At 40.9% G+C, this 14,371-nt stretch overlaps 1 protein-coding gene across 11 annotated transcripts in view; it reads right to left on the bottom strand.

The window, feature by feature from the left end:
• Positions 1-14,371, bottom strand: part of KDM4C (lysine demethylase 4C) — a 293,255-nt gene that overhangs the window by 266,346 nt on the left and 12,538 nt on the right. For all 11 annotated transcript variants that reach the window (XM_040541823.1, XM_040541820.1, XM_040541821.1 and 8 more), the window contains one exon: positions 8,650-8,809. In XM_040541823.1, coding sequence (XP_040397757.1) covers positions 8,650-8,793 — 144 coding nt within the window. In that variant the 5' untranslated portion in view covers positions 8,794-8,809. The remainder of the gene's footprint in view (positions 1-8,649; positions 8,810-14,371) is intronic.

The raw sequence follows: 14,371 nt of genomic DNA, 5'->3' as shown, positions 1-14,371 counted from the left end.
ATAAGGGATGTCATAGTTACAAAGTACCACTCAGTCTCCTCCATGAAAGCTGCACATTTGCAGAAATTAGGTTATTTCAGAGTGGTACTAAGGCATAAAATTTCTGGTAAATTCTCTTTCACATATTAGTAATCTGTCCTACATTTGATTATGAATGGCACTGGCTACTATGTCCAAGTGGCTAGTTTCATCCAAAATTTTCTTAAAAAGTTTTTTTTGCTTCTGCTAGCCAACACATATTTTCAGTGCTGTATTCCAAAATCATGTTTCTACTTGCCAATTTGATTGCAAATTCATTTAACTGTTTCACTCTACATGAATGCAGTTTCAGTCTCCAGAACACTTCCTTCTCCAGAAAGAGCAACTAACCTATCAGTGTGCCTTGTTTTTCATTTCTATTGCTTTCATTCCTGATTTTCCTTTTTAAGTTCAAGATCCTCTGTACAAGAAAAATTAAAATATATTATCTATGCCTAGAACTCATTCCAGACTTCCAAAAACCTAATGAAAATTTTTAGCTGATTTGCTCTAGGGATGCCACAGTATATCATCTACTCTGGAATGGCTTTAATATTGTTTCTCCAGTGCCTCAATCGTGTATTTCATGCATAGTACTAGGAACTTTACAGAATCACAGAATGGTTTGGGTTGGAAGGGACCTTAAAGATCACCCAGTTCCAACCCCCCTGCCATCAAGCAGGGACACCTCCCACCAGACCAGGTTGCCCAAAGCCCCACCCAACCTGTCCTTGAACACCTCCAGGGATGGGGCATCCACAGCTTCTCTGGGCAGCCTGTGCCAGTGCCTCACCACCCTATGAGCGAAGAATTTCTTCCAAACATCTTATGTAAATCTACTCTATTTTAGTTTAAAATCATTATCCCTTGCCCTATCAGCACACCCCTGATAAGAAGTCCCTGCCCAGCTTTCCCCCTTTAAGTACTGAAAAGCCTCCATAAGATCTCCTCAGAGTTCTTCTTCTCCAGGCTGAACAATCCCAGCTCACTCAGCCAGAATTCATAGGTCTCTGATCATCTTTGTGGCACTCCTCTGGACAAGCCCCAACATGTCCACATCATTCTTGTGCTGCAGGCCCCAGAGCTGAACGCAGGGCTCCAGGTGGGGTCTAATGAGAGCAGAGTAGAGGGGGAGAATCACCTCCCTCGCCCTGCTGCCCATGCTTCTTTTGATGTGGCCCAGTATACAATTGGCTTTCTGGGCTGCAAGTGCACATTGCTGGCTCATGTTGAGCTTTTCATCCATCAGTACCCCCAAGTCCTTCTCCACGCAACTGCTCTCAATCACCCAGCCTGTACCTGTGCTTGGAATTGCACCAACCTAGGTGCAGGACCTTGCACTTGGCCTTGTTGAACCTCATGAGGTTTGCACAGACCCACCTCTCAAGCCTGTCCAGGTCCCACTGGATGGCATCCCTTTCCTCCAAGTCAGCTGCACCACACAGCTTGCTGTCCTTCATAATTCTTTTGGTTTTACTGAAATCTTACAGCCTTTATGTTTTTCCTTTTATGTTTGTGGCTTATGCTGTCCTAGTAGCATTACAATCTTTCTAACACAAAATTCTAACCTGACTTTACTCAGTTGCAATCTTGTCTTCTCCCCATGCACACAATAGCAAAAATGCTTTATAGCCCAGCCACCCTATTCATATACAACCCGCAGACCTCTATTTTCTTTTTGCGTACCTGATTTAGCTTTACTAAACACATAATTTTGCTGGTTTATCCTTCAGTAGTGCGGTCATTCAGAAACTGTCATTTGATTCTCTGCTAGTTTCCTCAGCCCCACATACATGGGTCTTGTGGTTTTCTTTTTTTTTTCCCCACTTTCCAAGTCTATAAGCTTTGACATACCTTCTCCAGACACACTTACTTCATGCCACTCCAACCAAAGCACACTACATTTTATTTTTCCCCTCATAGTACATACAAGCCTTACATTCATTTTATCCTCATTTATATACACATATTCTTCTGCACACAGGTAAGAGGCGATCTTTTCCTCCCATCTTCATATATAACCTGAAGTGTTAGCTAAACTGTATGCCTGCTCTGCTTATGATCCCTGTTCAGAGGTTAAATGGCTGTTACTGCAGAAAGCTCTTCTTGTAATCTATTCTCTTTGCATTCACACTTGAGATTATAAATCCCATAGTTCTATACTTGATATCAATTAGTTCCTGAGTTTATTTTACATTACCATCGAAAGGGAAGAAATTATTTTATCCCTGTTCTTTTAAAGTCCAGTTTCCAGAACTCAGGAAGTGACCCTTCAACTTTTGCAGTACGAATTACTGACTTCATAAGGTTTGTTTTTAAAAATACTTAGTTCCTTGGTTTGTTGAGATTTTATATATAGTTTTTAAAAATACAGTGAAAAATCAGAATATATAAAGTGCTAAGACAACTATATAATATGCATCAAACTAACTAGCAGGGTGGAAACAGCTAAAGATGCTTTAACCACTATTTCTAGAGCAAGTAGAGAAAGGTGAAAACAGACCTACATTTCATGGTTACAAATGCCCTTCCCTCAGTCACAGTAAAACTGAAATATGATTTTTTTAAAAGGTTTTAGTATTCTCTTATTATATACGTTAGTCCAGGTGTTCTGTAAACCCAGGTCAGCAGATACCCTGTATGCATATAAATACAGACAGAAAGGTAATTTCAGTGCTCCTGGTAATCATTAGAACCTGTCCTATGGAGAAGAGCTTCCTGAACAGTTATGATCTGACAGATGGAATGGGAGGAAAATCCTAGCAATCTAGATATATCCATTTCATTCCAAAAATATCCCGCCCCCCCCCCCCAAGACCAGTTGTACCAGGGCTATCTGGAGAAAAGAGAGGACGTATACATATTCAGTCATACAAGCATAGGAGCATTAAATTTAAACTAATCCCAAGTATACTCTGAAAATATCAGAAATCCGTGATTACATAGCCAAATTCTGCCCTAAACATATGTTCAGTTTTACTGATTTCAACAGAAACAGCATGAATTTCCAAGAACTATGAGAGTAGTATCAAACTCCGAAAAATCAAATCTTGGATTTATTTTTCAGAGTAAGTTAATTTCCAGTTTCTCTTAATTGTACACGTGTAAAATTTGAGAGAAGTCATCTGTAGCCAAGTTTTTCCATGTCTACTATCTGCTAATGAGATCTAATAGTCACCTAATTCAGAAGTGAAGTAAGAATGGCATAGTCAATGTAAAGATACAAAATAAATAGCTGTAGTTTTGTAATAGCAAAAACACTGGCCGTTTTGCCCTTGAGGAAGCAGCACGTCATCTTGTCAGGAAATAATTTTCAGGTTTCAGTTTGTATTTAAGTACCTATGAAAAAACACGGCTTGAAAACTTAAGAATTAATATAGTTTAAAAAGCATTAGATAGATAAACAACCTAAAATTTACCACCTACTTTTCACTCTAATCCTGAAACATGTTACAGCTCTGAAGTATTTCATTACTAAAATGTATTCATTTTCAACTCAGTTACAGGACTCTAATCTACAGTCTTGCAGCATTACACCAGGGTAAATATGAAAGAATAAGTAAAGACCACAGCCTGACCTCTGTTATTTTACTGTCATAATTTCGTTTCACAGATTCCATTTTGACTAGGCTAGTGTTAAAGTTCGTCATGTTATATGCTTACATCCATTCCACAGCCAACGTCTGCACTACCACTCTTTAAAATTCTGAGACATCTGCTAGAAATCACTGTTCCATCTAGTATTTAAAAAAATACTCATGTTCACACATTCATATGCCTAACCTAAAAAGATTACTACTACTTTGCCTCATTACAGTGTTCCTTTAAAGTGTTTCAACTTCAAAAATTTCACAAAAAAGTTAGAAATCTACAAAACCAAACATATTAAACACTGACACTCTTTCTGAAGTGACACCGTTTTTTCTTTATATTTATATCATCTGGTTTTACACCTTCATTTAATTGCTGGACGACAGAAAACGAACCAGAACAGAGATAAGGAACCAAATGAGAACAATGACTGAAGCCCCAGTCATCATGTCTTCAATCAATAATCTGAAAACATACAACCTTTCCATTATTTCAAGAAGACAAATTCATTATCTTTCTTCACTTTTACTGGCTGAAATTTTGCAACCAAGAGTGCCAAGATACAGAAGAATTTCTTTCCCACGACATCCTAAAGTACATACACACAAATGGCTAGTGCACTGGACTTAAGTTTTAGACACCTAGTCAGTCTCAAGTATACAAGCAGCCTCAGGAGTGCATAGAACCTGTACCAAGAAGATACTGAACAGGGTTTCTAGCTGCTTCAATCTTTAACAGGTAAGAATAGAACAAGCACACACAAACACACACAAAAAATCAATCATGGAATCATTTAGGTTGGAAAAGACCTCTAAGACCACCAAGTACAACCTTTAACCTAGCACTGCCAAGTCCACCATTAAACCACGTCACTAAGCACTACATCTATACGTTTCTTGACTACACTAAACATAAACCAAGCTCAACATCTAAAGGTCTTTTAAAGACCTCCAGGGATGGTGACTCAACCACGTCCCTGGGTGGCCTATTCCAGTACCTCACAACCTTTTCAGTGTCGAAGTTTCTCCTAATATCCAAACCAAACCTCCCCTGGCACAGCTCGAGGCCACTTCCCCTTGTCCCCACTTAGTGCCTGAGAGAAGAGACTGATCCCCACCATGCTGTAGTCTCCTTTATGGTAATTGCCGAGCACGGTAAGATCTCCCCTGAGCCTCCTTTTCTCCAAGCTAAACAACCCCAGTTCCCTCAACCACTCCTCATTAAGATTTGTTCTCTAGACCCTTCACCACCTTCGCTGCTCTTTGGGCATGCTCCAGCAACTCAATGTTTTTCTTGTAGTGATGGGCCCAAAACTGAACAGAGCTGAGTACAGGGCGACAATCGCTTCCCTGTTCCTGCTGGTCACACTACTCCGGACACAAGCCAGGATGCTGTTGGCCTTCTTGGCCACCTGAGCACACTGCTGCCTCATATTCAGTTGACTATCCACCAATACCCCCATGTCCCTTTCTGATCGGCAGCTTTCTGGCCACTCTTCCCCCAGCCTGTAGCACTGCATGGGGTTGTCGTGCCCTAAGTGCACCACCCAGCACTTCGCTTTGTTGAACCTCATACAGTCAGCCTTGGCCCATTGATCCAGCCTATCCACATCCCTCTGCAGAGCCTTCCTACCGTCATGATAGGGAATAACTGAAGCTCTTCTTATTATGATCTAAACAATAAGAACATACCTTTGCATAGCCTTTTTAAGAATTATAGTATCGTATCTGATGATGCATTTCATGAGAACTGTCAAAGAGGTAAATACAGTTTACTTCATTTTCCTTTAAGATGAAATAGGAGGTTGGTTTTGTTTCTCAGTGAGGTTTATTTGTTAATACTATTGCAAGAAAAGATTAGTTAACTTGTGGGGCAAACAGTGCACAATAAAAAGCTCACCAAAAAATACTCCTGGTTTTAAACAAAACTAGTTCATTGTTCTGTTTTGTGTTTTTTTTTTTTTCCCCAAATATAGTATAGGGAAACACTGGCACATATAATAGTTTTTCCATATAGAGACAGATAGCAAGGAATACAGTTTAAGCATACCTGTTGTTTGATACACAAAATAACAAAGAAAACAAGCCAAGGTCAACTATGAATAAAGAAACCATAGTGGCTGGTCATAAAGCAGTTTTTATTTTTTTGGGTAGATCCCCAAGTGACAGCATTAGAAACTACTAACAGCTGAAATAAAACTATTTATGTAAACAATATGAAAATGGTATTTTTTTAATGACAAAAGTCCATGTATGTAATCCACAGAATAATATAGAGCTAGAATCTCCTGCCCACATACACGTTAATGGGGTAGATCTGTTGAGCAATAGATGTCACTATGATGAATTTGCTGTTAACTTCACTGTTCAAGATGAGAAGTCTGTAACAGTTCATTCCCACACAAACAAACAGGTTCCATAGTATGGTTGAACATGTGAAAATTGAGCTCAGGCTTTCCTGTTTTTTCTATCACATTTCTACCCCTGTTTGTGGAGAACAGTTTAAAATATCACCTATATGCATCCTACTCTCAGAAGTCAGCAAGAAAATAAACCGCAAGTTTTTGAAAATTTGCAGGGTTCAGTGTCTCAGAGGGTTTGTTTCTCTCCTCTCCATTTTTAAATGTCTTCACTTTGCTCTATTAGTTTAAACCCAGTGATAAAGAGAGCTGTTCCCAGTGGCTACTTAAAATAACTACGCTAGGATTTCCAAACCTGCACTGTGCACAGTTGGTTTGAAAAGTGACCAAACATGTAAGACACAAATATGATGTAACATTAAGTAACTGTCTCTGACAATCACTCTCCATTAGGGAAGGAATACCTGCTCTAAGATCCTGGATATACCATTGTTTGAAGGGCAATACAATGGTAGATAGTGCACTCAACTGCTGAGGTATTTAGTGCCTTCTTCGCCTCAGCCTGTATTACTCAGGCCAATTGTTCTGTGGGTACGGAGCCTGATGAGCTGGAAGACCAAATCGGGGAGCAGAATGAAGCCCTTAAAATCATAATGGGAATGGTTAACAACCTACTACACAACAACACTATAATCCACGGGGCTGGATGGGATCTACTCAAAGATGCTGAAGGTGCTAGCAGAAGTGCTCACCAAACCACTTTCAATAATTTACCAACAGTTCTTGCTAAAAATGGGAGATCACAGCTGACTGGAGGTTGATGAGTTTGATGCCCATCTACAGGAACGGCAGGAAGGAGGATCTGGGGAATTACAGACCTGCCACTCTGACTTTGGTGCCAGGGAAGGTCACGGAGCAGATCATGCTATTGCATGGCATGTACAGGACAACCAGGAGATCAGACCCAGTCAGCCTTGGTTTATGAAAGGCAGGTCCTGCTGGACTATCCTGATCTTCTGTGATAAGATGACCCATTTAGTGGACAAGGGAAAGGCTGTGGATGTTGTTTAGCTGGACTTTAGCAAAGCATTTGATACTGTTTCCCACAGCTGTCCCTTAGAGAAACTGGCTGCTTGTGGCTTGGACAGATGTACTGCTTGTTCAATGGACAAAATAATGGCTTAACAGCCAAGCCCAAAGAGACATTGTGAATGGAGTTGAATCTGGTTGGCAGCCAGTCACAAGTGGTGTTCCCCAGAGCACAGTGTTGGGGCTGGTTTTGTTTAACTTTTTTATTAATGATCTGGATGAGGGGACTGAGTGTAATTAAGTGTCAGTAAGTTTTTAGATGACACCAGGTCAGGCAGGAGTGCTGATCTGCTTAAGGATAGAAAAGCTCTACAGAGGAATCTGGATTGACTTGATCGATGGGTCATATCCAATTACGTGCTATTGAACAAGGCTAAGTGCTGGGTTCAGCACTTGGGTTGTAACAGCCCCATGCAGCAGTACAGGCCTGGGAAGAGCGGCTGGAAAGTTGCCCAGCAGAAGAGGACCGGGGTACTGGTCAACAGCCAGCTGAACATGAGGCAGCAGTGTGCCCAGGTGACCAAGAAAGCCAACGGCATCCTGGCCTGCATCAGAAACAGGGTGACCAGCAGGACTAGGGAAGTGATAGTCCCTCTGCACTCAGCACTGGTGAGACTGAACCTTGAGTACTGTGTTCAGTTTTGGGCCCCTCACTACAAGAGGGATACTGAGTTGCTGAAGTTTGTGCAGAGAACAATGAAGCTGGTGATGGGTCTAGAAAATAAGACCTACGAGGAGTAGCTGAGGGAACTGGGGATGCTTAGTCTGAAGAAAAGAAGGCTGAGGGTAGACTTCACTGCTCTCTACAACTACCTGGAAGGGGTTGCAGTGAGGTGTGTGTTAGTCTCATTTCTCCAGAGAGAAGTGACAGAACACGAGGCAACAGTCTCAAGTTGCACCAGGGGAGATTTACATTGGCTATCAGGAAGGGTTTCTCCACACAGGTTAGGCACTGAAACAGGCTGCTCAGGGAAGCAGTGGGATTGCCATCCCGGGAGGTATTTAAGAAACATGTGGATGTGGCAGTTAGGGACATGGTTTAGAGATAGAGTTGGTAGTGAGGTAGATGGTTGGACGTGATGATCTTAAGGGTCTTGTCCAATCTAAGTGATACTGCCATAACAAAAATATAACACAATCACCATTAAAAAGTAAACAATTTGAATTCCAACAGTGGTTCACTGTCTTCACAGATGTAACCACTGACTAGTGGGATTATCTACTTCAGTGAAGTTACATGCCACCCCAAAGGAATGAATTCAACATCTGATAGATAAGGATTTCCTAGGTTATGCTATCACTTCCCTATTTAGTTGTGCATTACAAAAAAAAATAGTTTAGATCTGCCTTAGGAAGAGATGCCCTTTTGTCATTGTAAAGATAGAAACAATTGAAGGTTGGAAAGAGAACAGTATCTTCATTATTTTCCATAAAACAGAAATACTACAAAGCTCTTACAAGAAAAATAGAGTAGTATCTATTCATTGAAAATCATTTGGAAAAATGTTAAGTATTAACGAGGTAAGTTTTGCAATCAGTGAAATAAAAATACTAGGAAAATGTGCATTAGGAACAATTTTCCTTCTACGTACCTTTGCAACTCCAGCCCTATGAGCGCCTTGTGATTCCATGTATGCTAGGTATTTGTTGAAATCCCTGAATTCATCCATCGAAGGCTTAAAAGTCATAATTTTGCAGCTTGGGTTTGGAGGACTATCTGAAATGACAGCCTCCATTGTGGCTCAGTTTCCACTGAAAAGTAAAATAAAATAACATTACATATACTGAAGAGAACAATCTTCTATTAAACAACATCTGAGATTCAACGTATGTTTCAAATTGGAAAAGGGTTTTCAAAATCCCCTGCCCATGCTTGTATAAAAGGCACAAAAAGGATGTTTACTTTTTCTCCCCACTCCCTTAAGACTACTTGGCCCTCACCCAGAAGGGACACTACCATAAGCAACGTACCGGTTTGAATTTACAACACATTTTTTCAAGTTACCACTTAACACCATACTAGCATCCTCCTGTGTTGATCCATCCACAGGTTCTCTGTAGACAATTACATTACACAAGTATAACCTAGAGCAGCAAAGCTACTCTGGTAATAAAATATCATTACTCCCATTTAGCATATGGGGAAATTGATTACTGACTTTCTAGTCACACTGCAAATGTAGGGAAAGAGCACATGGATTTTCTAACTCACATGTCAGTGTTTCAACAGCAATTGTATCACCCCTCATTCTCCAAAGCCCTTTCAACAGAATCAATGCATGCAGTAGATACAGAAAGATGACTGGCATTTCCCTTCATTTCCATGACTACATTAAGGATGGTTAAAGAAACATTTTTGTTTCATACTAAGATACAGAACTAATGAAAGGACTGGTCTTTGTGCCACTAACAGATATAATTTAGCTTCAGCAGGTGTAATTTCCAACTCTACCTCACCATGTGCCAACAAGGAGTAAAACCTATTGTTCACAAAATCCTTCCTTAATCTTACAAAAAACTTATTCCAAAATACAAGTAACTCAGCTTTGGCTAGCTTTCTAGTGATTTTGCTGTCTCATTCCTCATTTTCTCCATCTGCAAAACATATGCATCCATGGTTTTGTTGCCACACCCTGTTACCTTAAATTTTGCTTGTGAGTTAGCTGTTAGCCACCTATTTCATTAGTTTCACATCTCTCCTAGCTTGGGTTTGTACAAATCATTGTACGGAAAAACAGTGTGTGGAAGATCCCTTTATGTCTTTGTATGTTTTGTTCTCCTACTGGCATTCTAACATTTAGCCTGCTTTTTGTGTCCCTATCTTTCTTTAAGTTTTTGCCTTCCCACATCCCCCAGCATACCACTCTCCATTTCTAACGCTTTGATTACTTTTTTCACACTCCCACCTTCCATAACATCCTGCTCTCCATTTATTTCCATCCCTGTCTGAACTCAAATTCACTAGACTTCTGCAAGTCTCCCATGCCGGAAAAATCAGTATCATTTTAATTTGGGGTTATTTTTGTATTTATCAAGTCCATATAGGCAATGACACCTCAAAATGTGCAACTGGAGTAACTTCCCCTGGTGATAAACAGCTGGCATGTATCTAATACGCTCTTCACTTATTCCCATCCATTAAAGATCCACATGTAAACTTACTACAATGACCAGTACCAGGTCAAGGAGACTAGGTTATAAACAAAGGTGAAGTTATGCTTGCCTTCATTGCACAGCACAGTATACAATGGCTACTATTTATAATTCTTTACTGACAATGAGGTGATACTTGAAAAAGGGTAATTGAGCAGGGTATGTGATCTCTCCGTAATCAGCTTTTAGACTTTCAGCTTTACATGTATTAAACGTACATGCACATGAGTGCAGTACCCACAAACACACCACCTCTAAAAGAACCTGCTATTTCTTCTTGGCAAGAAATGTAATAGTATTTCATTAATTTTCATTTTACACCTTTAACCTATTTCATTGACTGTATACAAGACAGACTGCAGTCATTAGGTATTTTATCACAGCACAGAGATTAACATCCTTCCCTAAACTCTTCACTGTTTTCTAATATTGTCGGTTCAGTTCTGGGGGGCTTCAAGCGGAAGCAGAGGGAGTTGATTCATGCTCTAGACCTGCTTTTTGGGGGGAGGATTGTTCTTGCTTTTTAAAACCAAGCAACTTCAGCAGCCCCACTTATGAATTTGTATTTTCTAATCATTAATATTCTTTCCTTCAGTGGAAAGGTAAGAACTTTTCAGATGTGCATTTTATTCACTTAACTGGCCTGTACCAAGTCAAGCACTCCTAAACTCCTCTTTAACTTTTAACTCCTAAACTCTTTTTTTTTTTTTTACCTCCTAAACTCTTTTTTTTAACTCTAACCTCTTTTAACTCCTAAACTCCTCTTTAATATCTTTATCGATGACCTGGATGAGGGGATCGAGTACACCCTCAGTAAGTTTGCAGATGACACCAAGTTAGGTGCATGTGTCGATCTGCCCGAGGGAAGGAAGGCTATGCGGGAGGATCTGGATAGGCTGGACCGATGGGCTGAGGTCAACTGTATGAAGTTCAACAAGGCCAAGTGCCGGGTCGTGCACCTGGGGCACAACCACCCCAAGCAGCGCTACAGGCTGGGAGATGAGTGGTTGGAAAGCTGCCTGGCTGAGAAGGACCTGGGAATACTGGTTGATAGGCAGCTGAATACGAGCCAGCAGTGTGCTCAGGTGGCCAAGAAGGCCAACAGCATCCTGGCTTCTATAAGAAGCAGTGTGGCCAACAGGGCTAGGGAGGTGATTGTCCCCCTGTACTCAGCTCTGGTGAGGCCGCACCTCGAGTACTGTGTTCAGTTTTGCGCCCCTCGCTACAAGGACATGGAGGTGCTCGAGAGAGTCCAGAGAAGGGCGACAAGGCTGGTGTGGGGTCTGGAGAACAAGTCTTACGAGGAGCGGCTGAGGGAGCTGGGCTTGTTTAGCCTGGAGAAGAGGAGGCTCAGGGGAGACCTCATCGCTCTCTATAGGTACCTTAAAGGAGGCTGTAGAGAGGTGGGGGTTGGTCTATTCTCCCACGTGCCTGGTGGCAGGACAAGGGGGAATGGGCTAAAGTTGCGCCAGGGGAGGTTTAGGTTGGATATTAGGAAGAACTTCTTTACTGAAAGGGTTGTTAGGCATTGGAATGGGCTGCCCAGGGAAGTGGTTGAGTCGCCATTCCTGGAGGTCTTTAAAAGATGGTTAGATGTAGTCCTTAGTGATATGGTTTAGTGGAGGTCTTGTTAGTGTTAGGACAGAGGTTGGACTAGATGATCTTGGAGGTCTCTTCCAATCTAGACGATTCTGTGATTCTGTGAAACCTAACACTTCCTAAACAAAGTCACGCATTAACTTTAAAGTTGATTTTTTTTTTTTTTTGCAAAAAAACAATAGTTGGAATTGTTAACCAAAAACTGTTGTGTCAATACTTCAACACCTCTCAGACATACAATTTTGTCCAACCACCCTCAGAGCTACTACTTCTGCTTAATTCCGCAATATTTGTAGAGAATACAAACACTATGTATTTGTATTGTGATACAGCAGAGGGCTGTGCAGCCATCCAGAGGGACCCAGACAGGCTGGAGAAGTGAGTTGACAGTAACCTTCAGCTACAGAGTAACAGCCCCAGGCACCAGCACATGCTGGTGGCCACCCAGCTGGAAAGCAGCTCTGCAGAAAAGGACCTGGAGGTCCTGGTGGACACCAAGCTGAACATAAGCCAGTAGGATGCCCTCGTTGCTAAGAATGCTAATAGTATTCTTGGCTGCATTGGCAAAGTATCATCAGCAGATCAAGAGAGGTGATCCTTCCCTTCTACTCAGCACTGGTGATACCTGGAGTTCCATGTCCAGGACAGGACCACCAGTACAAGACACATGAACATACTGGAAAGAGTCCAAGAGTGGGCCACCAAGATGGTGAAGAGACTGGTGCACCTCTCTCCTACGAAGGAAGGCTGAGAGAGCTGGGACTGCTCAGCCTGGAAGCAGGGAAGGCTCAGGTGGTGTGAGGTGTTTTCTATGTGTATAAACACTCAATGGGAAGGAGTGAAGATGAAGCCAGGTTCTTTTCACTGGTGTCCAGTGACAGGACAAATAGCAATAGGCACAAAATGGAAAAAAAAAACCTGCTTTAACCAACCCTCCTTCAGCAGTGGGGTTGGCCTAGACCTTCTCATGCTAACTTCACAACCACACATACCAGCATGCTTGCCTTGCTGCTGGATTCCTCAAATCTTGTTTGCAAGACCTACTGAAGTGAAGATACTAGCAAGACTTTTGGTGGTGGGTTTTTTTGTTGTTGTTTGGTTGTTTTTTGTTTTTTTTTAAGTTTCTTGAACTAAGACAAAGCTCAACCATACAGCTGACTTGTACTGTGAGGAAGCTGAATCTTTTGTCAGAGGCAGAATCTCTTTCAACTTATCACGAAGACGTATCTATAACATTGGAAAGGCAGAATTTTTGCATAACTCTGTTTGAGTGTGTAAATATCCTATCTTAGGGTCCAGTTCACTATCCAAGGACCACACAGACCAGCCAACTTTGTTATTCTTGGTGGAAATAAACTGTCTGATCCATGCTCCTCTGTAACCCTTCTTCCTCACTAAAAGACATTTTCTCATTTTGCTCAGAGAAGTTGTGGATGCCCCATCCCTGGGCAAGGCCAGGTTAGAAGGGGCTTTGAGCAGCCTGGTCTAGCATGTGGTGTCCCTGCCCGGGGCAGGGGGGTTGAAACTGGGTGATCCTTAAGGCCCCTTCTGATACAAACCATTCTGTAATTCTATGATTCACATACTTGTTTGATAAACGCAGTGTTTGTTCAAGTGTTCCTTTAGCAGATACTGGTATACAACCTCTTCCATTCAGGAGACAGAAACATTATAAAAGCTACACAGTACTTGCTATGCTAAAAGTCCATTTACTTCTTAATACATAAAGCTATTCATTTTATAGTTTCTCAGAAATTTAATATCTTTGTAGTTATGATACAGTCTACCAGTTGAAACTTAAATTCATTCTACAATTGGACACAAAAATAAACTATGCTACAAACCAACTAGAAAATATTTTAAAATAAGTCTTCTGTGTTCAGTTATACTAATTTCTAAACACTATGTAATTCTCTCACCAACTTCGTGGAATTCAATGGTCTTACATACTTTCTCCCACATACAAAAAATCAGTTGTATCCTGCCAAATCGTTAAAATAAGAGATCATGAAATAAGGCTCAGTATAAAATCCAATAGGCCTTCAGAGCAGTTTTTTGTTGTTTTTGCTTGTTTCTTTTGCAAACATTGCATGACTAAGGTGCCATTCTATAGTAAAATCCATACTGCGATCCTATGATTGCAGTAACTATGATTGCCTTCACTATTCCACTTAAGTGTATGGATATCTATACACTTAGGTGTATGGATATCTACCTGTTTTGGGATACTACCCAGAGCTGTACAAGCTAAGAAACAAGGTTCTTGTAATGTTATTATTTAAAACTACATAATGAAAATGTGCAAAACACTAGTAAATATGAAGCTAGAGAAACAAGGGCAGTATGTCCATTTTAACTGCACAATATAAAAGAGAAAGCAGCAATATATATGCAGGGATTTTTACTTCTATTTTAAGCCAATAATATTAGCACTGTAATCTGACATTTTCTGTCCCCTTACAAGACAGAATTGCGTGTTGATAAGACTGTCCATGACTATCAAGAAAAGCAGATAGTAATATGAACAAGTGAGAAGACGTACACCACTCAAACTAGCATGCA

Source organism: Cygnus olor, chromosome Z, assembly GCF_009769625.2.
Source record: "Cygnus olor isolate bCygOlo1 chromosome Z, bCygOlo1.pri.v2, whole genome shotgun sequence".
Lineage (NCBI taxonomy): Eukaryota > Metazoa > Chordata > Aves > Anseriformes > Anatidae > Cygnus > Cygnus olor.
Note: the sequence above shows the minus strand (reverse complement) of the source record. Positions and strands in the feature narration are given on the sequence as shown.